The sequence below is a fragment of the Phycodurus eques genome, chromosome 7 (assembly GCF_024500275.1).
Source record: "Phycodurus eques isolate BA_2022a chromosome 7, UOR_Pequ_1.1, whole genome shotgun sequence".
Classification (NCBI taxonomy): Eukaryota; Metazoa; Chordata; class Actinopteri; order Syngnathiformes; family Syngnathidae; genus Phycodurus; species Phycodurus eques.
Genome location: NC_084531.1, coordinates 11,807,945 through 11,834,257, shown reverse-complemented (window position 1 = coordinate 11,834,257; position 26,313 = coordinate 11,807,945). Strand labels below are relative to the sequence as shown.

Below are 26,313 nucleotides of genomic sequence, written 5' to 3'. Positions count from 1 at the left end.
TTTAAAAGTGTGTGGGGGGGAACAAGGATTGTCAGGAAGTTATTCCTTTTTTTATTTAGTAAAGGCAAGAATCTTGGCAGATTATAGGGCATAAACTACCCTATGATTGACTGACGACCAGTCCAGGGCCAAAGTCAACTGGAATAGGCTCCAGCTCACGTGTGAACCTAATGAGGACCGATGGATTTAAAAATATGGCAAATATCTAACATACACGCGATGACTTGAACAATATGTTCTAATGAAATTTGAAACACGTAAAAGGGCCATCCCACCAAATTGGTGCCGTTTCGCCCAGGAAATAAAATGTATAAATGCATGATAAAATTAATTGTAAAATACATGTTTTACTTTGGTCACTGTCCTGAAAATTGATCTGATTGCCTGTTTAATGAATACAATTTGAAAGAATAATTTAAACTACCTTTAACAGTGGAAAAATAGCATTTGTGGCCTGTCCCAGTTTCCCTAAAGTTGGACTTTACCATGAACTATAATAAATTAAATCCTTTTGAAATGTTATATTTTCTTTTTACATATTTGTCTTACTCCTTATCCCAACTTAGTTTGTTTTCTTTAGAAAAACACACACACTTTAGTTGTGTCCCTGGGTTTTCACTCAATTCTGTAAACCTAGCACATTAACCCCTCTGAAAAATGTTGAATATTCCACAAGTCACATGGTCCACAAGAGGTTGCATCATTCAGATCCTCTGCAGGTCGTAGGAAGGCTAAAAGTAAGTTCACACATTTATTTTTCTGTGTATTTGATGACTGGGTGGGTTCTAATCGCTGCACAGTAATGTGACTTGTTAATATTATCCGTGAATTCTATAATTTTTTGGGGGTGGTTGAATCACTGTAATGTTCTTAGTGTCGACATGCTATTTAGCACGAATGCCATGTGCCTATATTTCAAGTATTATTCCTGAAAATTCACTCTTGTTACTTTCAGTCCTGTTTTTCCAAATGAGGAGTACAATCAAACAATGACAAAAGACAAAAAAAAAACCAAAAAATCAAGCTGCCCTTGATGGGCCAATACACATTTTGATGCTTGTAGTGCAATATGTGTATCCAGATTTAGAGTTGAAAAAGACAAAAAAAAAAGGGATTTATTTTGAGAGTTACAACAAGCAAAGGGCATTGATTGGATGGAATGGCCTATAAGATTCAGAATATGTGGCAAGGGCCTTTTCATGTTAGATTGAAATTGCTAAATGTACAATCAGGATTATATGTAGATTAAACTTGGTTTTGGCTTCTCCCCCAACATACACACTTCAAACCAATCAGATTTGAAGTTTCACCCCTCCAGGGGCTATTTAAAATTAGATTTCCTGATGGGGGTCTTAAAACGGGTGGGCGGAAGAATTCTAAAACTCTAAACAGGAAGTTACACCAAACAACACAAACAAACAAAATAACCTCCTTGGCAGAGGTAAAACTTCCTTCCAAAATCTGTTTGAAGTCAGCTGCTTTGTTCTTATTGCCAACTCATCGGACCCGCACGTCCTCCTTTACTTCTCTTCTCACCTCGGAGTCTCTTCAGCCTCTTTTCTTTGCGTTTTTTGCGTACGATGAAGAGCAGTGCCACACCGAGAGTGACCAGGATCACAGGGCAGCCAATAGAAAACAGCTTCTTGACGTCGTCGTTCTTTTCCAAAGGGGACTTGATTGGAGGAATTGTGCCTGGGCATCAAAACAGCAGAGCTAATGCTCAAAATAGCCTGTTTGATGTTCGAGACTAGTCAGTGCGGCTGGGCGTCAACTCACTGCCGTCGTAATCCAGCGTTGCAAACTGGGAGCTCTGGTTGCCACACCCAGCACTGTTACATGCTTTCATCTTCAGCTCATACCAGGTGGCCTCACGCAGCTCGGCCAGGAACACGTCTTTGGTGGCGTTGGTGCGCACGTTCTGCCACGCCCACGTACCTGAAGCAACGAGGACACGTTGAGACATTTACTATCAGATTTTTTATTTTTCTATTTTTTAACCACGGGGATGGAATTGACTCACCTTTTGGGCGAAACTCCAGTGTCACGGCGCTGATGGGACAGCCACCGCTGGCCCAGCCCTGCAGGTTGAGGCGGGCGTGGCTGGAGTTGATGTGGGTGAATACGGGCTGGTCCTTGTTAAACTGGGGCTCTGAGAAGTAACCATTGTGCCAGGTATTGTTTAGGCAGATAAATCACATGCAGGGCACCACTGCTGTAGGACTACTACAGTACATTCATGCCAATATTCCCAAAGCATGTCACTTCATGTATCATTTAAAATCACGTACAGGTAGGCGCATAAATATTCATTCCCTGGTCAGATTTTGCATCAAAGGGAATTTTTTGTTGTTGAATGGATATCTTTCAGTTAAAAATCCGTGCGTTGTATGTAGTAATTTATATTGTTGTTTTTTACAAAAAAAAACAAAAAAACAGTACTTATATTTCAGTTGTTGCAATACTAAGCACAGCCACAATTAGTTGAAAGTCAAAGGATGTTGTTTGTTGAATGAGTCAATATCACCATCAGCTGCCTTTGAGACTTTTCCTTTTCACCCCCAAATGTTGAGATTTTCCAATGAACTTCATATTCATTGTATTAAGTAGATGTTATGCTGTTAGAAATGTCCATTGGTTAAACTCCCACACTTTTATTTTCTCCTTCAAAATATCAAAACTGAAAACAGACATTGATATGCAAACAACACAATATGTATGCTTGCTGACAAGCTGGACAACGACAGGTTGGACATTTTTTTTTGGCTAATGTTAGCATTTAAGGAGCACTTGGTGTAAATTGACCCAGCAACATGATTTATTTAGGAAGCTGTGTACTGTTTATAAAATATATTTGCAGTTTCTGAAAGGTTTTTATATCATGATATTTCACTATGACAGAGTTATAGTGAAATATCATGATATATATAAAAAAAAAAAAAAACCAAAAAAAAAAAACCACTATGTTAAGATCGACAACATTTAAAAGAAGATGAAAATTACGAAACATAAGTGTAAATATTCATTCTGCATCTAGCCACTGCTTCAGCTTCCTCTGAAGAAAGACAAAATGCTGGTCATAATGTCATTGAAACTATCAGAGGGTTTCTTAAAGGGGCAGGTCCAGTACACCACAACGATAGGGTGGAGAGCAATTTGTTCAATATGATTAGGAAAATAGAATATTCATTATCAAAGTGACTCATTTTCTCAAATAACATGTGGACAACAATATCACGTAAATGATGATTTACTATCATTTCACCACCTACTACCCACATTATAGTGAGGAGCGCAATGTGTGGGACATGCAAAAATCATGTGTATCCAATGAAAACAAAATAGATATACAATGAAGGAAACACATTTTAAGAGAATTCTCAATGTACTGGCTTGTGTGCAAATGTTTGGCCACTTACTGTATGATTAGACCTCTGTTCTGGAGAGAGAATCTATTTGATGTACTGTATCACACAGAGCGGGACGGTGAACAACTGGTTAGCAGATCTGCCTCACAGTTCTGAGGACCCGTGTTCAAATCCGGTCTCGTCTGTGTGGAGTTTGCATGTGCTCCCCGTGCCTGCGTGGGTTTTCTCCGGGTACTCCGGTTTCCTCCCACATCCCCAAAACATGCACGGTAGGTTGATTGAGGACTTTAAATTGCCCGTAGGTGCGAATAGTTGTTTGTTTCTATGTGCCCTGCGATTGGCTGGCGACCAGTTCAGGGTGTACCCCGCCTTTCGCCTGAAGAGAGCTGGGATAGGCTCCAGCACGCCCGCGACCCTCGTGAGGATAAGCGGTACGGAAAATGGATGCGTGAATGAATGAATGTATCACACAGATGGCATTTTCCTGGTTTTAGTCCATCAAGATGAGCATTTGGACAATGTGTAAATAACAGCAGGTACAGCTTCAATCTTATGAGAGTCAATACAAACAAAAACAAAAAAAAAGCTGATCATCACGCAGATGATTTTTGATACAGCTTCTGTATTGTTGTAATTAGAATGAATGACTGGTTAGCATACACTACAGTATATTCATGTTTCTCTGTTCTTTGAGGGGCGTCTCACCTCGGCCGTGGGTCTTGGCTTCGATGATCTCGCTAATGCGTCCCGCTCCGACGCTGTTCTTCGCCGCCAGCTTGACTTTATACCAGGTGCCGCAGCGCAAGTTGTCCAGTTTGAAGGCGCGCTCGGTGGAGCTGATGAACACATCTTTCCACTCCTCTGTGTTGTCCACGGAGTACTGCAGCACAAAACCTACATACGGTGCGCACAAAAAAAGTATTGGCCATTTATAAGATATTATGTTCATAAAAATTCATCACTTACATACTAACTCTGAACATCCTTTGGCAAGTGATAAACAGATACCGCTCCATTCCACTAGATGACAGTATTAATCTGTCCCAGTGACCCCCAACAAAACTCAGTTTGAAGGGGAGCCTAGTCTTTCGACAGGTAACTTTTAGAAACAAGAGTGGGATGCTGCTTACTGATCATCTGTGCTGAAGACCATAATATATATATTTTTTTTTACATGTAACATTAACTCAGCTGTATCGAAGAGCACACTTTCTTCTGTTTGGGGACACTTTGAATGAGTCTTCCGTCTGTTAGTAATGACGTTAATGTCTGACTAGAGTGGTTTGTACTTGTTTCCTTCATCTTTGTTCACCAGGTTCTTTAGTATTCACGCATTGGGAGCATTTCTTGAGATACTGCATTTATATCAAGCACACAGTAATGCACTCAGCAGACACTCACTCACGTAGTTACGCCTGCAGAAACTAATGAGATCCAACATATGAGATGCCTTTACAAAGACAATATTTCTGAATTATGACTATTACTGCCAGAAAAGTATTCATGTAACATTATCCGTATTATTGCAGTGTTATAAAATGTCCTGGCATCAAACCTGGAGCTGGATTTCCAGTATTTTGGTTATGTAGCTACATAAGAGGGGCAAACAAATTGCTAGTGAGTACACAAAGTAGTTAATTAATTGCAGGTTGACTTCCAGTTCTCATCTAATGACATATTAGCGCTAAGTACGTTTGAGCTAAGACCTTTATCTGAATAGATTTTACTCAAATACAATTACTTTTGAGCAAAGTACCAAAGTAAAATACAACTACTTCATAATGACATCAGACCAGCAACAGAGCAACCATGAGCCCAGAGTAAAAAACAACAAGGAAAATGCTTTCTAGAGACTACCACTATAAAACCCTCAGACTGAAAAAAGGAAACACATTGGCATAGATCAAATTTGATATTAGATAAAGACCATAGATTCATACCCCTGATAGAGCTTCCGCCGTTATCGCCTGGTATCCATGCCAGAGTGATGGAGGAAGTGGAGGTGGTGGACACTGTGAGACGAGGCTGGTCTGGAGGAACTGAACATCAGACACACACCATGAATATCCGCAGAAAAAGCTGGCATAAAAAAAATAAAAAATAGAATAAACAGCAGAAACTGCCAGTTTGCTACCTTGCACTAAAAGATTGACAATGATGGTGTCAAAGCCCAGCGTGTTGGTGGCGGTGCAGGTGTAGTAGCCAGAATCTTCAGCTTTGACAGTGCGTAGCACAAGGGTGCCATTGGCCATGATGAGACGCTGTCCATCCAGAGACACTGGGATAGCTGTGTTGTCACTACCAAAGAGAAACATAATACATCTCATTTTAATCGACTGTTAATTTTACACCACCGTTCTAATTTCACCACCGATGACTCAATTAATTGTCGTTTCTCACCTGTCTTTGGTCCATTTAATGGTTGGTGTTGGTTCTCCAACAGAGCTGCAGGGCAGCCGTACCTCTTTCATCCACGGAGTCGTCACTGTACCACCAAATGACAGGATCTTAGCAGGGGCTGATGGAATATGGGCAAGAAGATATGATTAGTTGACATGTGGAAGGACAACACACTTAACATTAAAGTCGCTAAGGCCTACTGCACACTGAGCGACACGGCCAAACCAGACTGAACCGTCATGCAGTGTGTAGGGTTCTCCAACTAGTTTTCATGTCGGCAAACCCTTGGCCATTACCTTTGGTGCATTTTGAAACTTGAATGGCACGTGAATAGCATTTGCTAAATAGCAGGTGAAACAGCGAATCAAAAAAGCCATTTAGTATCAGATGAATTTTAACAACAAAAATTAGGTTTGCACGTATGAAACAAGATTCAGCCGGCTATATATCCATCCATTTTCTTTACCGCTTATCATCAGTTGGGTCGCGGGCGTGCTGGAGCCTATCCCAGCTATCTTCGGGCGAGAGGCGGAGTACACCCTGAACTGGTTGCCAGCCAATCGCAGGGCACATTTCAACAAACAACCATTCACACTTACGGGCAATTTAGAGTCTTCAATCAACCTACCGTGCATGTTTTTGGGAAGTGGAAGGAAACCGGAGTACCCGGAGAAAACCCATGCAGGCACTGGGAGAACATGCAAACTTCTAATTTCATATGCGCCTGTGGCTAAAAAGTGAAGCGTGGAAAGTCTCTGCCACCGGAATGCATGAGTGAATAGGGCGATCATTGCAAACAGTCTCTCAAATGTCCCATCTCTCCTTTATTTCTCAGCCATTTCCTCTTGTTATATTATTAGACGATAGCTGCAACAGCCAAGGCAATCCGCTTTTTCCTTGACAATTGTGTTGTTTGAGGTTCAATAAAAAAATAATACAATACAGTACACTGTATGTGGAGCCTCAAAACATTGTTACCTGGTAAGAACACCAGGGGTCACAGTTTTTCTGTTGCAGGGAGTTGATAGGTGTGCAAGGGTCAATCGCCAGGTGTGTGGGGTGCGACTGTACTTTATTTACGATTCTGCAGTTCAGTTGTGTCGCTCTGTGTGTTGTGGGCCTAAAACAGGGCTGAGAAAACTGAGTTTTTACATCAGCTCGATGTGCTGCATCATTTGTAGATGAGGGCAAAAAAGTAAAGTATTTATGTAAATTCTTAGTTTAAATTATTTGTAATAATTTATGACAATGAATTAACCAATTATCAACACTGAAAATGTGATGTCACAAGTTCATCTCTTACAGTAAGTGTTTGAGGTTAAGATGGCTGTCTAATTCTTCCACACGAAACTAATCCAAGAACCCTTTTCAGGGCGTGCTTGCTGCCCTGGGGCTCCATCATGTTGAACAGTAAAAAGGTCCTTCCCTAAACTGTTCCCAGTTGAACGCAAAGATGTGTCTTGGGGACTGTGTGGTGAATAAATAGATAGAAATATGTCTCCCCAGACTATATATGATGGCTCATACCTTGCGCTAAACCGTAACGTAATGACATTGCCCAGCAAAGTACAGAATGTGAATAATACAGGACGTGACAGAGAATGAGCAGAGAGGATATAATGAGGAAAAAAAATACATCCAATCCGAGCCCTTGTCACCCTCCCACTTATTTTCTCTGGCTAGGCTTCTTAAGGCCAGCACTCTAGTGCACTTATGTTCAGGTTGAATGAAGTATCGAGTCGGCAAGTCTGAGGACACTTCCATTTACAGGTGCCGATCACACACACACACGCACACACACACACACACACATGACGAGCAGTCAAAAACAAAAAAGTGACATAACAGACAGTCCTTATTAATTCCAACTCCATTATTTTGCCCATCTTTTAATCCAGCACCTATTGATTTAATTGACCTCTTCATTGTCTGGTGTATTAGTCAAGTCTTCTCCTGTCATGGCATTTTCTCTTAGCATTATGCAACCCCTCAATCACCTCCCTCGGTGCAGAGCAGTTTATCTGGTGCCCTCTGAACTCTAAAATCAATAGCGCATCTTGCTATGCTGTATGAAAACAGGCAGTAACAAACAGACAGTGATGGGAAGTGCTGTGGAGAAAAAGATTGCAGGAAATGTGACTCAGCCCACTGAGGTAATGCTTAATGGTAAGCCTCCAACAATAAATAATCTATTTGTCTACCCCCGTTTTTGGGAGCTTAATTGTTTTATTCCAAGCTACGCTGTGTGCCTTGAATTCGCCCCCTGGGACAAATAATGTTTTTTTTAAATTTGAAATAGAATACCAACCTTAATGTGTCACACACATGATTTTTTATCCATAAATTCAAGAATTGGAATAATTTCATACGTGCTCATGTGCTCATGTCACACCGGCGACGATTACCGGTAACCTCCGTATGTCAGTTTTTGTGCCAGGAAGTGCCTTGGTGTTATCATCGCCTTTTTGCTGTTTTCTTGACGTTGATTTCATCCTTCTCATCTGCGAGTTGATTTAAATCTTCAGGAGTTGACTCTTTGTGCCACTTCTGTCTCTTCATTTTTCCCTCCATTCCTCAGCAGCATCTCACTCGTGTTGTAATCACCAAATAATGTAAATGATGATTAAATTACTAAGTACTGCTTTAAATGAGCTAATTTCTGTTCTCAGAGTACTTCACATTTACTTGTCCAAAACTCTGACTGTGTCAGGTTGCTCTGTTTGCTCGTAGAATGCATTAATCTGGAACAATGTAATGATGTTTTGACAGGAACGACTTGAGACGTTCGAAGGGTGTACATTATCAGCTGCTTATGAACACATTATCAGCTGATGGAATTTTCTGAGCCAATGAGAGTTGAGTATTCACCAAGACCATGCTATAATACTGTGTGCTCTCAGACAAACATTGATGGATCTGTATATATTTTTGAGGGATATTCATATTTTTTTGTTTTAGAAAATAGAGCTGTTGTAACAATCTTGGAAATATGAATATCTTCTCATACAATAGTTTCCATTTACCATACTTATCCAGACCTGGAAATGTATTAAATCAAATACCATACTTTTCCATACTTGCATAGGAGCTCTGAATGATATTGTGTGTCATATGTTGATTGATAAGTCAAGAGTAGCTCTACTGTACTCGCCCAGTGGGCTAGTCAGTTTATCTAACGTCTAAACCCGATATCACACAGCGGGACCTCACCCTTGGCGGCGGGCTCAGCTGTGACCTTGTCGCTGAAGTTTCCGCGTCCTGCAGTGGTGACGGCTGCAGCCCAGATCAAGTACTGCTGCCTGTGGTTGAGATGGCTGATGCGGTAGAAGACGAGCTCTGGGTTAGCTTCATATTCGCTGGGCATCTGAGTAGAGGGGAGAGGAGACAGGTAAGACATTACGTAAGTGAAAAATACTCTCAACAGAACACAAAAACAGGACAATCTAGAGATTTGCATCAAGATTCTGTCTACAAAGACATAATTGGAATTGCACCAATACAGCAAAGACCTCTGTCAGGTAACACAGACCTTCATGCTGCTTCACTCCAGTCCTGTAGGTAGTGGTAATGAACATTAAGTGGGTGTCAACTGCCACATACAGTAGCTGATTTTTATTTTACTTATTTATTTATTTATTTATTTATTTATTTTAAGCATAGTGACATTCACTGCATCTGGTGGGTCACTGACTTTCAATATAATTTTACATAGTTAGGCTAATTTAAGTATTTCATATTTGTGTTACACACTCAGTTTTGATGATCCACCAACGTTCACCAGCCAACCTGACAGAACTGGAGAGGATCTCTATCTATCTATCTATCTATCTATCTATCTCTCTCTCTCTCTCTCTCTCTCTCTCTCTCTCTCTCTCTCTCTCTCTCTCTCTCTCTCTCTCTCTCTCTCTCCCTCCCTCCCTCTCTCCCTCTCTCTCTATATATATATATATAGATATATATCTATATATATAGGCAGCATGGTGGACGATTGGTTAGCACATCCACCTCACAATTCTGAGGACCCGGGTTCAAATCCCGCCCACGACCCGAGTGAGGATAAGCGGTACGGAAAATGAACGAATATATGTGTGTGTATACACACACTTCTCTAAGTGACTCAGTAAACTGCAATAGTTATCATTTTTCACAGAGGATAGAGAATCATTATAGTGTCTGTCTGCATGTGTTGCTGCACCATTTGTGGTCAAATATATTTTGCTTAAAGGACTATAACACCGCAACTATCGATGCAATTTGTTAGCCCATCTATGGCGTTTTGCATTGTTTGTTAGCATAAAGCTAGGTGAAGGCGAATATTTTCTCGAATTCTTTTTGCTCACAAGTCAAAGCAAATAATCGGTTGAACAACAGCTCATCTCTCCAATAACTCACAAGTCGCTTCGCTTGTACCTCAAGGCACCACTGCAGTTTATTTTGTAGGTTACCTGAAGAGTAAATAATAAGTGGTGAGGATCTGACAAGTGACTGCCAGTCACTGTGTGTATGCTTGCGTGTGTGTGGATACAGTATGTGTGTGTGTGTTTGGAGAAAACAGTGATGTGACTAGACAGCAGACACATGGCTGGGTTAAACACACTGCAATTACACATCCACCTCCAGGTCATGTATGCCACTGCATGTGTGTGCTTTTTCTCTCAGTCGCTATGTGGGTGCAAATGCAGATTTATGTTATTCTGCATGTGTGTTGTGGCTATTGTAGAGTGGCCTAATTAGCGTATGACTGTTCTTGATATCTGACTGACTTGTTTATCTTTCTCCCCATTGTCTTCCTCTGTTTTCACCCTGTCTTGGGAGGAAACATTTTTCTCCTCCTCCTCTCCTTCCCTCCAGCCTCATCCCTCCACACACACACTTCGGTTTTGTCAGGTTATGCCCCCCACCCCCCAAAAAAGAAAGCCTCAGCCTACCTTCCGCGACCCTCCTAGCTTTTGATTTGAGGGGGGACTTGAGGGCTTGGTTCACATTAAACTGATGTTCAATGAGTCCTTCACATTACTTCTGCCTCGAGTAAAATGACAGTATGACCCAATGTTTGGAACTCCACCAGATTTTACTCACTGATTTTGTTACCATGCCAACATGAAATACTGTGATAAAATGTATTTCTCTCTCCCTCCCGACTTTTCTATTTTATAATTTCATCATTGTTTTCTACCTACATCAGCATCTTGCTCAAATACACTTAAATGCCTTGAAATAAGGACCATATGCACATTCTAAGAACTGCATCATTAGGTCTATGTATTGTAAGATTTTAGGTTGCAGTGGTGTAGAACTTAATTGAATCATACTGAGAGCTTTTGTTGTATTTTAGTCCAGTCCAACACCGCACAATGTGACGTTGTGCAGTTTTACTACTACAACAAAACATAGATTTTTTTTAAATAAATAAAATAATCACAATTGATTATGCGTGATTCTTTCTCCTAGTACTCAGACTTCCTCCCACAAACCAAAAACATGCATCTTAGGTTCATTGAAGAATTTTTCAGAGGTGTGAATGTGAATATGAAAGGCCGTTTGTCTATTTGTGACCTGTGATTGATTGGCGACCAGTCAGTCAACCTGGTGAGGTACTGACATTAGAGACAGTTTTACGTACAGTATTTAAGAGCCAAACACAGTGAGGTATTAAATGCAGACGGCCATAAAAAGGGCATATATATATAGATATGTATATATCTATATATATATCTATATATAGACACTGAACAAAAATATAAAAGCAACACTTTTGTTTTTGCTCCCATTTTTCGTGAGCTGGACTCCAAGATCTAAAACCTTTTCTACATACACAAATACATTTCCCTCAAATATTTGTCTAAATCTGTGTTTGTGAGCATTTCCCCTTTTGTCGAGATAATCCATCCAACCTCACAGGTGTGGCATATCAAGATGCTGATTAGACAGCATGATTATAGCGCAGGTTTGTCTTAGGCTGGCCACAATAAAAGGCCACTCTGAAATGTGCAGTTTTATCACACAGCACAATGCCACAGATGTTCTGAGAGAGCGTGCAATTGGCATGCTGACTGCAGGAATGTCCACCAGAGCTGTTGCCTGTGAATAGAATGTTCATTTCTCTACCATAAGCCATCTCCAAAGACGTTTCAGACAATTTGGCCTCACAACCGCAGACCACGTGTAACCATGCCAACCCAGGACCTCCACATCCAGCATGTTCACCTCCAAGATCGTCTGAGACCAGCCACCCGGACAGTTCCTGCAACAATCGGTTTGCATAACCAAAGAATTTCTGCACAAACTGTCAGAAACCGTTCACATTGGATGGCTTCTGGCACGTTGGAGAGGTGTTCTCTTCATGGATTTCAGTGTTCAGGGCAGATGGCAGACAGCGTGTGTGGCGTCGTGCAGGTGAGCGGTTTGCTGATGTCAATGCTGTGGATCGAGTGGCCCGTGGTAGCGGTGGGGTTATGGTATGGGCAGGCGTATGTTATGGGCAACGAACACAGGTGAATTTTATTGATGGCGTTTTGAATGCACAGGGATACCGTGACGAGATCCTGAGGCCCATTGTTGTGCCATTCATCTACACCTCATGTTGCAGCATGATAATGCACGGACGGCCCCATGTTGCAAGGATCTGTACACAATTCCTTGAAGCTATATATATATATATATATATATATATATATGAGTATGGATATTCATGGGTATAATATTCACTATTAATGAATAGTGTTTTGTACAGCGCATTACTTTTCATCCAAATAACTGCTCGTGCAAACAAGCTCATCGGAAACATTTTCCGCAACCATTTAAATGTCACCACACCCAACAGTTTGGCACTAATTTCCATTTTCGGCGGTCCAGTTGTTTTTAGGTTGGTCAGTAAAATTTAGTCTGTTGTCTTTTTTTGTTTTTTTAATTCCTTCAGGATAGTTCATTCATGATGTTGTTCACATGTATGAGCGGAGGAACCCACACAGGCATGTTTCTATCCCTCAGCCTGTGTTCATCAACCATTCCTCTCTGCTTATCCTTCACCCCTGATTGTACCATCCCTTCCCTTCTCCTCCTTCCAACCTTCGTTTTCCAGCCTCTGCTCGTATCCATTCGACAGCACAATGATCCCCCCCCTCCTCCCTCCACACACACACTTTGTACTTTACAACCTCTCACTGATGTACATTTACTTCAGTGACTGTCCTCTCTTCCTCTGTGCATTTGTCTCGATACTCGCAGGGAGAGAGGGAGGTACAGCGGGAGACATGAATGGATGCATATCAGGCTGGAAACTGTACCAGTTAAAAACAGAGTGGGATGACGTGAGTGAGCGCATGTTGCTGAAACGGATATTAAAATATTCCTTAGGCATGGGGATAGCGGCGAGCTAGGGAACAATAGAGCGAGATAATGAAAAGAAGAACAAAAGTACTCCCCGTGCGGTGTGTATACAAACCCCCCTTTATACACTCCCCCCTACCCTCCCACCATCCCATCCCATCCCTCCTTCCTTCTGTTTCTCCAGTCGCACTCATTTACATAGTAATCATCCTGAACTCTGCATGGGAGTTTCAGATGGACGGCTAGATGGCTAGATGGCTAGATAGATAGATAGATAGATAGATAGATAGATAGATAGATAGATAGATAGATAGATAGATAGATAGATAGATAGATAGATAGATAGATAGATAGATAGATAGATAGATAGATAGATAGATAGATAGATAGATAGATAGATAGATAGATAGATAGATAGATAGATAGATAGATAGATAGATAGATAGATAGATAGCTAGATAGATAGATAGCTAGATAGATAGCTAGATAGATAGCTAGATAGATAGATAGATAGATAGATAGATAGATAGATAGATAGATAGATAGATAGATAGATAGATAGATAGATAGATAGATAGATAGATAGATAGATAGATAGATAGATAGATACTGTCGGCGTGTGAATCTGAGTTGCATGTGTGTGTGCTTTTCTGCCCTGCTTGATGTACAGATGAGGTTGTCCTGGCAACGTGATGAGACGCAGATATGCAAATAAGGCGGGAGGGTGAGCTTGCACACGCGCGCACTGCGGTACGAACAGCGCTCATTTCACACACACACCTCGTGCTGAGACTGCAGCAAAAAGTGCACGATCGCATACACAATCCTAGCACATTATAATTGAATCAATTCACCTTTATCTTTGCATTATATGAATTACATACAATACAAGATGAATGAAAAAAAACCCAAGATGAATGAAAAAAAACAAAAACATTTCCTCCAAACATGTCATGTTCTAAAACGGTCTCTTCACCCTTTCATTCTCTTCCCATTAAGTCCTGCATGCGCCCCTTTTAACTCACCGGTTGGCCTGATCCAGGGCTCGAGCAGTAGATGGTGTACTTGCGGATGATTCCATTTGGTTTATGAGGAGGTAACCAGGATACCACAACACTGCTGGCGGAAGAGGGCACAGCTTTGATGCCAGCTGGGGGCCCAGGGTCTGCATCATTGAAAGAGCCAGAGAACGTACTGAGGACAGTGTAAACCAACTGAATGATATATGTATGCTTTCCAAAAACACAAAAACAAAGAACTACCTTAATGTTTTGTGGAGTTTTGTGTTTGATTAAACCACAGTAATTAAATACATACAATTAGACTCCTGTGCAGATCGATCCCTTTAACATCAAAGATGTTTCATCATTTCTCATGTAGAGTCAAAGATAATTTATTCACTCATCTGCAGAGAGTGCCTGACAATTAATTGAGGAGGCCTTAATTTGTACGAATACATCCATCCATTTTCTGCGCCGCTTCTCCTCACTGGGGTCGCAGGCGTGCTGGAGCCTATCCCAGCTATCTTCGGGGGAGAGGCGGTGTACACCCTGAAATGGTCGCCAGCCAACTGCAGGGCACATATAAACAAACAACCATTCACACTCACATTCACACCTACAGGCAATTTAGAGTCTTCAATTAAACTACCGTGGATGTTTTTTTGGGATGTGGGAGGAAACCGGAGTACCCGGAGAAAACCCACACAGGCACAGGGGGAACATGCAAACTACTCATTTTTATAGAACTGCTAAATAATGGTATTTTATTAAAACAATAATATATTTGATGTTTACTTGTTTATCCCAAGTGGAGAATGTACCTGGTGATTAATGGGGACAGGCTTTTCTCTTAGACCAGAGGCCACTATTGAGGAAATGGTCTTAGACAAAGTTCATAAAGCGCATTACAGTGGAGCGTTGAGATACGAGTGACCCAGAGATACAAACTGTCATTCAGCCGATTTTTCTGCTTTGACTTGCAAAAATTTGAGCTACGAGCGTTTTATGGTGACCGCTAACTGAACTCATTTCACAACAAGCTGCAGTTTGACAATTCTTCAAAAAAGAGAGGCTTCAAGCTGCTCATGGCCACCCCCAGTTGCATAGATTTGGCTTAACCAAGGCTGTTTATCTTAATGCTTACAAACAATGCAAAATGCCATAGACAGACTAACTAATAGTACCGGTGTTGCGAAACTCTTCTTCTTGTGTGTCTCTGTCTGTCCGCAAGTGCTCAAAGCACAAACACGAGAACAAGCAGCACAATGTCCATTGAATTGAAGCAACAAATGTGGAAAAAGAAATGTTTAACACAGCATTCATCAACCCACAACATTAGGTACACTTGCGCCATTGAGTGAAATCAATACAAGTGCTGTGTCAAACAAAATAAATTGTGAACACTTGGTGCGTTATTCATTGAAAAGATTGACTATACTGAACAAAAATAAACATTTATTTTCGCTCCCATTTTCCATGAGCTAAATTTAAAGTTAGTAGAAACATTTCCTTTGCGCAAGATTGGGTCATTCGTATTTCAAGGCACCACTGTTTTTATTTATAGTTTCAAGTGGCGTAGATCTGTGAATTGCACAACTTTTAAACAATAATTTTGTATTAGCAGTTACAAATGAGATTTAATATCTTTGTAAACCCCACATTTTATATTGTATTCTATTGACTAGATGGTGCAGGTGCACTTATTGAGATACTCACTTAAAATGGATGCGAAGGCTCAAAGAGGACCATAATGTACCCAAAGCACCACAACAAGCACGGCCAAGTAAACACATGTAGGCACATTCAAAGGGACCCTCGCAGAAGGCGGTCGTGAATCACTGTCATCTCTGCTTATGCGGCAGAGGGAGGCGGGCTGACGATTGCTCTGTTTGCACAACTCCACTGTAAACACTTTCGCTTATGCCGCACACAGCACCGAGGGCAAAGGGATCAGAAAGATAACGTTGAACGTATGTGAAGAGGTTGCCCCCGGACACAGTGTCGGCCCGCATCAAGGGGAAAAAAGAGCCGCTCAGCCTTGATGTGATAAACAAACACTCACATGGGCCCGCGCACATATTTGAAGAGCTACTGCAGTCAGGCTAACACAAAGAAAAGGGAAACAGGAAAACAGAATAAAGGCCTTTTTTTCTGAAATGACACTTCTTAAAAATCGCTTATACCCCCGCTTCCCTCCTCCCTTGTTGGGGCCTCAGGGAAAGAGCGGAGAGGCGGATCCGGATGTAATCCACAACCCACTGGTGTAAGCACAAAATTAATTCTGCCTAAACCACAAAGAATTAATCTCTCTCTTGTACAGGGTGCCAGGCAAAAAGTGCTAACAAACAATAGTGTATTTTCGACGCTAACACACACTTACTTGCACATGCAAGTAACACACACACACACACACGCACACACACAAAACTTCCCTCCAATGGACAGATCCACACCCTTGGGCTCATCTCTCTCACGCACGCACACACACACATACACAGCCACACACATGCACACACTTTTTGGCCTCTTAATTCTCATTAGCACTGGTAATGGCACATCAGAGCACAAAGAGGTTTTAATCAGCTACCTCAGCCTTACAAAGAACCTTTACCCCCCGCACAAATGCGCCTCCCACACTGCAGATGAATCGTCTTAAACCCTTAGATAAAATTGCTTTATCCATGTACGTGTGAAGATAAAATACATCAAGAGTGGACTCACAGTCTTCGCGGGTTTGGATGTACAGGACATTGCTGCGCACGCCATCGCCAGCCTGTGTGTAGGCCAGCACCTGGATGCTGTAGTTGGTGAACTTCTCCAGGCCCCGGAGCTCCACCTGCTCCTTGCTTGTGGTGATGTTCTGCATTTCACCCCACTCTGAAGAGCACAGATGACAGACTGATGTTCAGAGAGGACACTGGGCACATACTCAATCGATTTGCAACCACTGTACTGTGTTGTGAGAGAACAGAGCTGCAGGAAATGATCCAATTTCACTTTATTGGTCTGAACATTTTTATTTATTTTGTACGAATAATACCTTTGTTAATCTATGTCAGTGACATATAGTGATAGGCAGAACACTTACAGTCATGGCTAAGGGCGCCAGTGTTTTTAGCCATGACTGTATAAGAAGATTTCCCCCCGACTGTCTGATATGAAATGACTGTAAATGCTCTTCCTCTTGATGGCAGAAGGTACAATTAACCTGTGTATTCATCTATTGCCATTCACACAACAGAGTAAGTCACAGCGTACACACTGAGCGAGTAAATATGTTAGTAAAGTGAGACAAGATTTTTATTACTGCAGTAAATATTTTTGTTTGGTGGTGTGCCATGAAATTTTTTTTATGTAAAATGTTTGCCTCAGCCTGTGGTGGCTGGTCAATAGGGTGCGCAAGGGCGCCACCCTACCACTCAGCTGAGTCACACTGAATAATAAGACAAAAAAAAAATCAAATAAGGAAAATGAAAAATTAAAATAAAATGATCTATTTTTAGATGAGCAGGATACATACTTATATTTAATGATGGGTAAAGTTGCTTCGTTCATCTCTGTTGTCTGGTTTTGTAAAGTATTTCCGGTTTGGGGCGCATAAACCTTTACCTATTGCAAGAAGGTTGGGAAACACAGGTTAAAGCAACTCACCTCCGTCAGGGAAGACAGCCCAAAAGACGACACGGTAGCCCTTCAAAACGCCATGTAGAGTCATCCTGGGGGGTTCGGCCCAAGAGATGACAGCCTCATCCGATGTGACAGAAATGGCACGCACATTCTGAGGAGGCTGGCTGGGAACTGGGAGCACAGTGGGAAAAGGACAGGTTGAACAACTCCGGCTTCTTAAGTTGAATTTCAACTTAACAATTAGGAGCAGCCTGTTTATTCATGACTTAATTCAAATTCCAAAAACATTTACTCTCAAGGTTCTCTCTTTATTGAAAGAAAATAGACAGTTATTTCAAAAGTGTGAGAATTTATTCTATGCTGTCATGTGGTAGATAGATTTTCTTTTTAAATACAACAAAGAGGTGATTTTTGAGTAGTGTGTGTGTGTGTGTGTGTGTGTGTGCTTGCTTGCATGCATAAAATCTTAGAAATATTTTCCTTGTGGTAGTCTTACCTGAGTGACTTATTGCTTACTTAAAATAATGTATCACCTGTAAATTATTAAAAAAACGTAAAATACATAGAGAACTTTCACAAAATCAATGGTAGTATATACAATGTGGGACACATTTATTACAGCATCACCCAATGTAAGGTTTATCCCAAAGATACTCTAAATTTACATTAGTGGTAATTGCTAAAATATACTTTTTCTGTAACCAAAATAATATTTTTAATGGTTAAACATAATTATTGTGAACCATGAATTTTAAAAAATTCAAGATATTACAAAAAAACGAGTAAATCACATTATTATTATTTCTAAACATGTCAATTTATAGTTATTTACATACTTTACTAACAGAGGAATGTGGATGAATGTTTAGATGCTTGATTCATTTCTGATTTCTCAGAGAAGCCCAGTGAGTCATTTGTAAATTCCTCCTTCCTGCTCTAAGTGGTCAAATCGTTTAGAGCACACTAAAATGGAAAGAGTCCGCATGAAAGCACTTGAGATGTTGGATGGTGTCTTGGTTTTTATTATAGTTAGTGTAATAAGATTGTTTATTTTATTTTATTCACATAATATATTTATGATGTGGAGTGCATTTATTCAAGTGGATGACGAACAGGGAGGCCACTGTTTCAGGAAGTACGGCATATCAGAACATTAACATTGCAGTTACTAAAATGGCATTACTGACTGATTGTGGAAATGTTTAGCAGTACAGTGGTACCTCGACTTACGAGTGACCAAACTTAGGAGTTTTTCAAGATAGCAGCCGTCCCTCGGACAACTTTATTGTCTTGAGTTGCAAGCAAAAATGTGATTTACGAACGGTTAATGTGGCAGTGAACTTCACGGCAAGCAGCAGATAGTTAACAACTTTCTTCAAGTGGTTGCTTCAAGCTGTCCCCTCCCCCCCCCCTCCAAGTTCCAGTTTAAACATAAAACAAAGACAATTACATGTGTATTTAACTAAACCATAATGTCGGAAGTCTGCTAATACACAACGCAAAATGTCATAGACATGCTAACAAAACTGCCATCAGTGTCGGAGTAATTAAAACACTTTAAATAATGGATATTGAATACAAACGGTGCCACAACACATGTAGACAGATAATATAACAATACACACAGGATATATTCTCGATCTTTTGGACTAATAACTAATAAACTAATAAAGACTAATAAAGGACTAATAATACTGCACAACTGGGTCACTTAGTTGGGAAACTCTTATTTGTTGATTATGAATGTCTTTATTGTACTGCTTCCTGGTGGCCAATGCGCAGACACCAGAAAGACCACAAAGTCAATGGGCTTTGAAACAAGAAATCATAATGCACCAAGTGTTTAATTCTTTACATTCTATTTAATTGGCTTACAATATGTTTTAGAGTGTCCGACTTTGCTTATTATAAAACATTTCACAAAGATGTTGGTGGTGCTTTTTTGTGCAGGTGGAACAGATTAATGGCATTTCCATTCATTTAAATTCCTTTAAAGTAAAAAAGTCCAGTTGTGAGGGTGAAATAATTCACGTAATCCAATTTTGCATGTTCCCACTAATGCATTATAGTTGAGTATGGTGTCATCTTAATGAAAACAATAAAAGGAAGTCTTGGCCGAGGTTTGAGAGTAAATCAAGAGTGTGTGTAACGGGTGGCACATTGACATTTAATTAATGAAGCCCAAATAGACCTTTCCGCTGCAATTCAACGGGCTTGCAAAATGTATCCCGGTTTCTTTCTGAGCACAAGCCTAGCTCTATTCTAACTTGTCCAGGTGTCCGCTCTGAACCATTGGCCTTTCAGGCGTTGAATAACACGCAGCGTTGATAATGAACAGAAGTCAACTTGTGCAGGGAGGTTTCGAGGGGCAGGAAGAGAGGAAGAGCTCGGACTGAAAGACTCGAGATTGGGCCAAGTCCGCCAGGGCCGTTATTCTGGGCAGCTGGCGTGGAGGGCCGAGGTGGGGAGGAGGACGGAGGAAGCGAAGAAACTGGGCCTTGCATGAATAGACCTTTGGGCTACAAGTGTAAATAATTTGGATGCAGGTATAAATGAGGGCATGTGCTTATTCCGGAGAAACGGTGAGCATTACATAGCACTGGATAAATGAAGGAAGAAAGGTGGCGAGGAAGAGTAAAAATTAAGCGTTTATTTGCTGGATTTTTAATAAGACAACAAAAAAGGAGGAAAAGCTACAAAACGTGAGGCATTTTTGGACTGCAAGGGTGGGGGTGGGGGGTAGATGAAAAAGATGAAAAGAAGTGCAGGGAGACAAAGCGCTCAGCTGCGGATAATTACAGCAGGAAGCAGGCTGAGGGAGAGACGGACCGACAGACAAGCTAATTATAATTATTTTTAGTATGCTTGTTGTTATCACTATTATCATAATGGCCATCAATATCACTGTCGCCACGGTGACAGCCACAGGGAAGCACTGGAGAGCTTGGCTGCTCTGGCCCAATGCGGCTCAGCCAACTGTGCACTGTGTGTGTGCTTGTATGTGTGGGTTTGTATCAGGAGATGGCCTGTTTTGGAAAAAATAAATAACAAACTATGGATGGAATTTTAACAAAAACACCTCTTGTTTAATGGGGGCAGAAGTCAAAATAATACAAATACAGGACCAGTGGTGGGTTGTGTGTGATTCGACCAAACAACAACAAAAAGGTTAAAAAGGAAGCAGCAGCGGCATGTAAGCGGTCCCTTCAACCTTTAAATCTGACCCTTAGGGTCAATTTGGAATCTTGTGTGTTTCCAGAACACAGGAAACAGACAAAAGGAAGGTCTTTTTTAAGCTGTACTAGAAATAATTTTTAATTTTCATCACAATTTCCAAGAGGATAGAAATATCAACTTTACATGCACTTTCCCTTTTAAATATTTTTGTACTCCATATGCATAAAGAAATGATTTCTGTGCAAAAAAAACCCCAACTAATCTGATGTTTTGTTGCTCCAAAGTGTGAGGTGACATCCACATATGTTCTCATGAGCATGAAATAATAATAATAATCATTTTCAACAGGTGTTTGTGTATTTCGACTTCTTACTGAATCAACATCAAAGCATTTATATCACTATCGAATCGAATTGAATCACAAACGAAAGAATCAAAATCGAATTCAATCGCAACCTAAAGATTCAAAAATTGAATCGAATTGTGAGGTTCTTAACAATACCCAGCTCTAGTGGATATCAGGCTATTTTTCCTGCCTGCCTGTTGGAGGTGGCAATCTCTGCCTAATTTTGGGTCACCCCTAGCTGTTAAAACTCAGACATATTGAAAACTGTTATTATTGGACAATTGGTGGATTAGTTGGGTGTCATTTTGAACTGCAATTGTGGTATTATGCTGATGGGAGGGCACTCGACCAGAAACATTTGGAAGTTGGTCCAATAACTGTCCAAGGGAAGAGCTGAACATTTTTTGAAAATGTGTTTTCCTACTTCTAATCCAGTATGTCAGATGGAAAATACAGTAGATATAAAAAGTCTGCACACCCCTGTTCAAATGCCAGGTTCGGGGTCAGGTTGTGACATAAAAAATGAGACCAAGATAAATAATTCCTAAACATTGGTTAGGATTAATGTGACCTATACATTGTACAACTCAAGTGAAAATGTTTTCTAATGTTTTCAAGAGGGGAAGTAAAAATAAACAACTTAATGTGGTTGCGCAAGTTTGCACACCATTCTCTTATAATTGGGATGTGACTGTTTTCAGAATTGGCGGCACGGTGGCCGACCGGTTAGAGCGCCAGCCTCACAGTTCTGAGGACCCGGGTTCCATCCCCGGCCCCGCCTGTGTGGAGTTTGCAGGTTCTCCCCGTGCCTGCGTGGGTTTTCTCCGGGCACTCCGGTTTCCTCCCACATCCCAAAAACATGCATTAATTGGAGACTCTAAATTGCCCATAGGTGTGACTGTGTGTGTGACTGGTTGTTTGTTTGTATGTGCCCTGCGACTGGCTGGCAACCAGTTCAGGGTGTACCCCGCCCCCTGCCCGATGACAGCTGGGATAGGCTCCAGCACGCCCGCGACCCTAGTGAGGAGAAGCGGCTCAGAAAATGGATGGATGGATGGATGTTTTCAGAATTAACAAATCACATTCAACCTCATGTTAAATGGGAGTCATCTGACACAGTTTAAAGTGCCTCTTATTAACCCCAAATAAAGTTCAGATGTTCCAGTAGGCTTTTCCTGACATTGTGTTGCTTTCTAGTAGAGAAGCCTGAGGATTTTGTGCTAACACTGACTGCTATTTCAAACGGTTCATAATTCCTTCCACCTTGTTTAAGGCCCCAGTTCCAGCTGAAGGAAAACAGCCCCAAAGCACGATGCTGCCTCCATCATGGAGCATGCATGCACCATGTAGGTATGATCGCTTTTTGGTGATGAGCAGTGTTGTGTTTCCCTCAAACATACATTTCGGAATTATGGCCAAAAACTTCAAACTTGCCTTTATCGGACATTTTCCCAGATGTGTTTGGGATATTTTGTTACGGTCCAATGTGAGGGGAGTCATGAATGCAGGTGAAACAGTGTAGATAATTACAGGTAGTAAAAAAGTTAGAATTCATGTTACCGATGAGATGCAGTTATTTGTCTGGTCTTAAAGAACTAAGAAAACGTATTTGCTTGACATGATTGAATGATCAGAATGGTACCACCTCTGCTTCAATTTGAGCCATAACCCTAGTTATGGTCCATTTCTTCCTGCTTTAAATACGGCTCACCCATATGGTACATTTTCTATTGCAATAATTATTGTTGGATTGAATCATTTCTATTAATCAGTTACACTTCTAAAATCCAGAGGATTCATGAAGGCATTTTCAGTAAAGCATCTGTCTCATCAGCAAACACAAGGGAATCAGTTCACTGAAGAGTAGCTTGCAGATTACAACATCTAAAATGAGCAAATGTTTGGCCCTGTTGAGTTGAAAAAAAAAAAAAAAAAACATCAATAAGATATGTTGTAGTTGTTTATTTCCATCTCATCACCCAGCTCTTTATCGCCGCGCTCTTTTGTGCACCGCTTGGGTACGAAAGCTTTGGATTACAGCAGGCAACATTCATTCTTGTTAGAATAGAGCGAATGCAGTGATTTTTCAGTGAAAAAAGATGGAGCAATGTGACACAGTTCAGGCGATGACAAAGCGACACAGAACGTGCAGTATCTGTGAATCAAAGCTGGCGGGTTGGTGACAGTTTACCCTTCCACTTGCTCATGCGGCGCCGTGCTGTTTGAAAAGCATCAATTATGGCGGCTGGTCACCAAATCAGTTCATTTTTACACTTGAAAAAGCAAACATTTCCTTTTTTTTTATTGTACTGTCGTTTACTGCAGTGCAGAAGTGCACTTTAATATACTGAGAGCTGTTTTGCTTGTAATGTAGCTCAATAAATTGACCTAACTACAATGCAAAACAGTATTGGTTATAACATTAGACTTCTTTTGACACATTACAGTGAGCAGGTGTACCCATTGTTGTGGCCTATAAATGATGACGGGTCCTTACCATCTTCAAGTGTGGTCGCATTGATCTCGGAGCTGGAGGGCCCGGTGCCAGCTCTGTTGAAGGCCTGAACCACCACGCCGTACTGCGCAAACTTCTTGAGGTTGTCCAGCGTGTACACCTCACTGTCTCCGGTGGCCTTCATCTCCACAATGCTGTATTGGCCACTGCTGCCTGGGCCGTTCTCTCTGTAGCCAATTTGGTAACCCCGGATCACTCCATTTTGCAGCTCCTTCCTGGGAGCCTGTGGGGTGAAATTAATTGCGTTAAAGCTATAATCTGTGATTTCTGGTGCTCCCTAGAATTCAGTGTTAGCAGCGGAGTAGGGAATTACTCTACCGCACATGAAGAGTTCTGTGATTATTTGTGAACATGGCAAAATTTCACCATCCAGAGGCCACTGCTGTGGTGGGTCCAGAGTAAGAAAAGGCTTCCCCATTTGGCCAAATTGTGCGAACGATACCAAATGCTCTTTTGTTCTAACTTCTATGTTCTACGTAAATTCGCTGAATCAGCATTGTCAGTGACTATAGAGAATTGCAAAGCATTCCGACCTCCTATATATATTTTTAAATTACAGTACTGGACTATCAATGACTACATCAGCGACAAGTCGACGTCGAATTGGCTTTCACCACAATAGCGTCGACTTGAAAAAACCCCAAAATGAAGTCGTGCAACCCCTATTCGTTAACGTAGCGCTTCTTTGTTCATCAATTCACAATGTCAGCAAAGCTATGGAAACACGTTTTGATTAGATAAAAACCTGGGCCAATGCTTACGAGGTTTTTTTTTTTTCTTCGAAGAATGAGCACTATGAAAGTTGATAAAAGAGGGAAAACATTTGTGTGCAGTTTTTTTTCTCCATTGGGCTACCAAAATGGGCATTGTATATCATTAACAGTAGAAAGTATTTGTACTTCTACTGAAGTACAGAATGAGTAGTTTTGCCACCTCTTCAGTAAACAAAAAGCATTACCTTCCAAGTAACCCTGATACTCTGAGAGGTCACCGGCTGCAGGATCACGTCCATGGGAGGACCATCAGGCTCTGCAAAAACAGACAAGGCACCATTTGTCACAAAGCCACACAAACATTGTCGCTTTCCACACGTTGCCATGTACTTACGAGCTTCTTCCGTGCTGATGGTGAGCTCCTTACTGGCCTCGCTCTTGCCGATGGCGTTGTAGGAGTACATACGGATGCTGTAGACGGAGGCCGGGTGAAGGTCCACAATGTTGGCCTGATTGTTAGTGGGGGAGATGTTTCGAGTGGCATGCTTCAGCTCCCAGTTATCTGAAAAAAAGATGACAATGTTTCCTTTCAATCCACAGAATAAACTGATCCCATTTTTCTGCAGTACTTGTAAATACCAGTCTTGTTCTTATACTCGATGTCATAGGAGGTGATGACGCTGTTCCCGTCGAACCTCTGTGTCCATCGCAGGTTCATACTGCGATCTTTCACTTCTCGCACCTCCAGCTCTGGAGGGTCTGGGGGCTCTGAGGAATAAGCAGTGTGAATGGAACTAACGAAGATGCACACTCATCATTTGATTTTCATCTGCGTAAAGAAGAGCACCTTGCACAGTGAGCTGAATGAGGCCTCGTCCTTCGCCGTACGAGTTGATTGCGTGACAGGAGAAGAAGACCGAGTCCTCACGCTCTGCTGGTTTCAGCTTTGAGTGGACACGTAGACATATTAGAACTCCAACTAACTGCCTCTGAGGAGCTAATGAAGGTGGTGTGGTTAAGGTCTACTCTCCAGTGCTATCGCAAAGTCGTTTCGTTTCGTGGTCGCTTTTTTGACTGGAGTTGCAATATGAGAAAGTTACGATTCAGGATCCATAGCAATACTGATCGTTTTGATTTCATTTTACACACTTGGTAGAAAAAAGTTACAAACATTTACATATCCCCACCAAGACGTTTTCTCGTCACTGCTCAGTTGTTAGTGAGCAGGATTATGCAAAAACGATTTCCATAAAACTTTGTAGAGGCTTGGTGCATGTGTGCCAAACAAGAATTCATTCAAATAAGGTGTGCTTCCAGATAAAGATGCAAAGGTGTGGGATATTTTTCACTTTGTTAACAATGCAAGATAAGGAATTTGGTTCTTGGTAAAAATTTGCCATCTTTATCAAATCATGTGCAACATGCCTACCAACAGCGTGCGTAATCTGCTGGCGTGAACATGCAATTTAGGTCCCGCTATTTGTTAAATCACAGGCAACATGCCCATCAACAGCATTCGCCATCTGTAGAGCGAGCACGCAATGTTGCGCTTGCTATTTGGGATCTTATTAAATCAGGCCCTTTATGCTCTGATAATATTGACCATTTCTTTCGTTATAAGAAATGTAGAAATCAGCGATGTCATAGCCGCACACTTAAAACGCATCCACTCAGTGTTTTGATGTCATCCCTATACAGCTCAACCCCTCGAGGGAGGATACCCGCATAGTATTTGAAGACTGCCGGGGTGTCTTAAATGATTAGTTATATTTCTTTCTTTGGCAGATCACCCCAGCAACATCATCTCTCAGGATACACATGCAATCACTTAGGGAATTGG

General features: G+C 41.3%; 1 protein-coding gene across 1 annotated transcript in view; it reads right to left on the bottom strand.

The window, feature by feature from the left end:
* dscaml1 (Down syndrome cell adhesion molecule like 1) overlaps positions 1 to 26,313 on the bottom strand; it is a 141,846-nt gene that overhangs the window by 9,320 nt on the left and 106,213 nt on the right. The window contains exons 14-29 of the mRNA XM_061682125.1: positions 25,321 to 25,417; positions 25,113 to 25,241; positions 24,868 to 25,035; positions 24,719 to 24,789; positions 23,743 to 23,983; positions 17,747 to 17,893; positions 16,817 to 16,972; positions 14,120 to 14,259; positions 8,976 to 9,129; positions 5,766 to 5,883; positions 5,500 to 5,663; positions 5,306 to 5,404; positions 4,071 to 4,259; positions 2,021 to 2,149; positions 1,777 to 1,935; positions 1,537 to 1,692 (exon numbers count right to left, since the gene is read on the bottom strand). Coding sequence (XP_061538109.1) covers positions 1,537 to 1,692; positions 1,777 to 1,935; positions 2,021 to 2,149; positions 4,071 to 4,259; positions 5,306 to 5,404; positions 5,500 to 5,663; positions 5,766 to 5,883; positions 8,976 to 9,129; positions 14,120 to 14,259; positions 16,817 to 16,972; positions 17,747 to 17,893; positions 23,743 to 23,983; positions 24,719 to 24,789; positions 24,868 to 25,035; positions 25,113 to 25,241; positions 25,321 to 25,417 — 2,317 coding nt within the window. The remainder of the gene's footprint in view (positions 1 to 1,536; positions 1,693 to 1,776; positions 1,936 to 2,020; positions 2,150 to 4,070; positions 4,260 to 5,305; positions 5,405 to 5,499; positions 5,664 to 5,765; positions 5,884 to 8,975; positions 9,130 to 14,119; positions 14,260 to 16,816; positions 16,973 to 17,746; positions 17,894 to 23,742; positions 23,984 to 24,718; positions 24,790 to 24,867; positions 25,036 to 25,112; positions 25,242 to 25,320; positions 25,418 to 26,313) is intronic.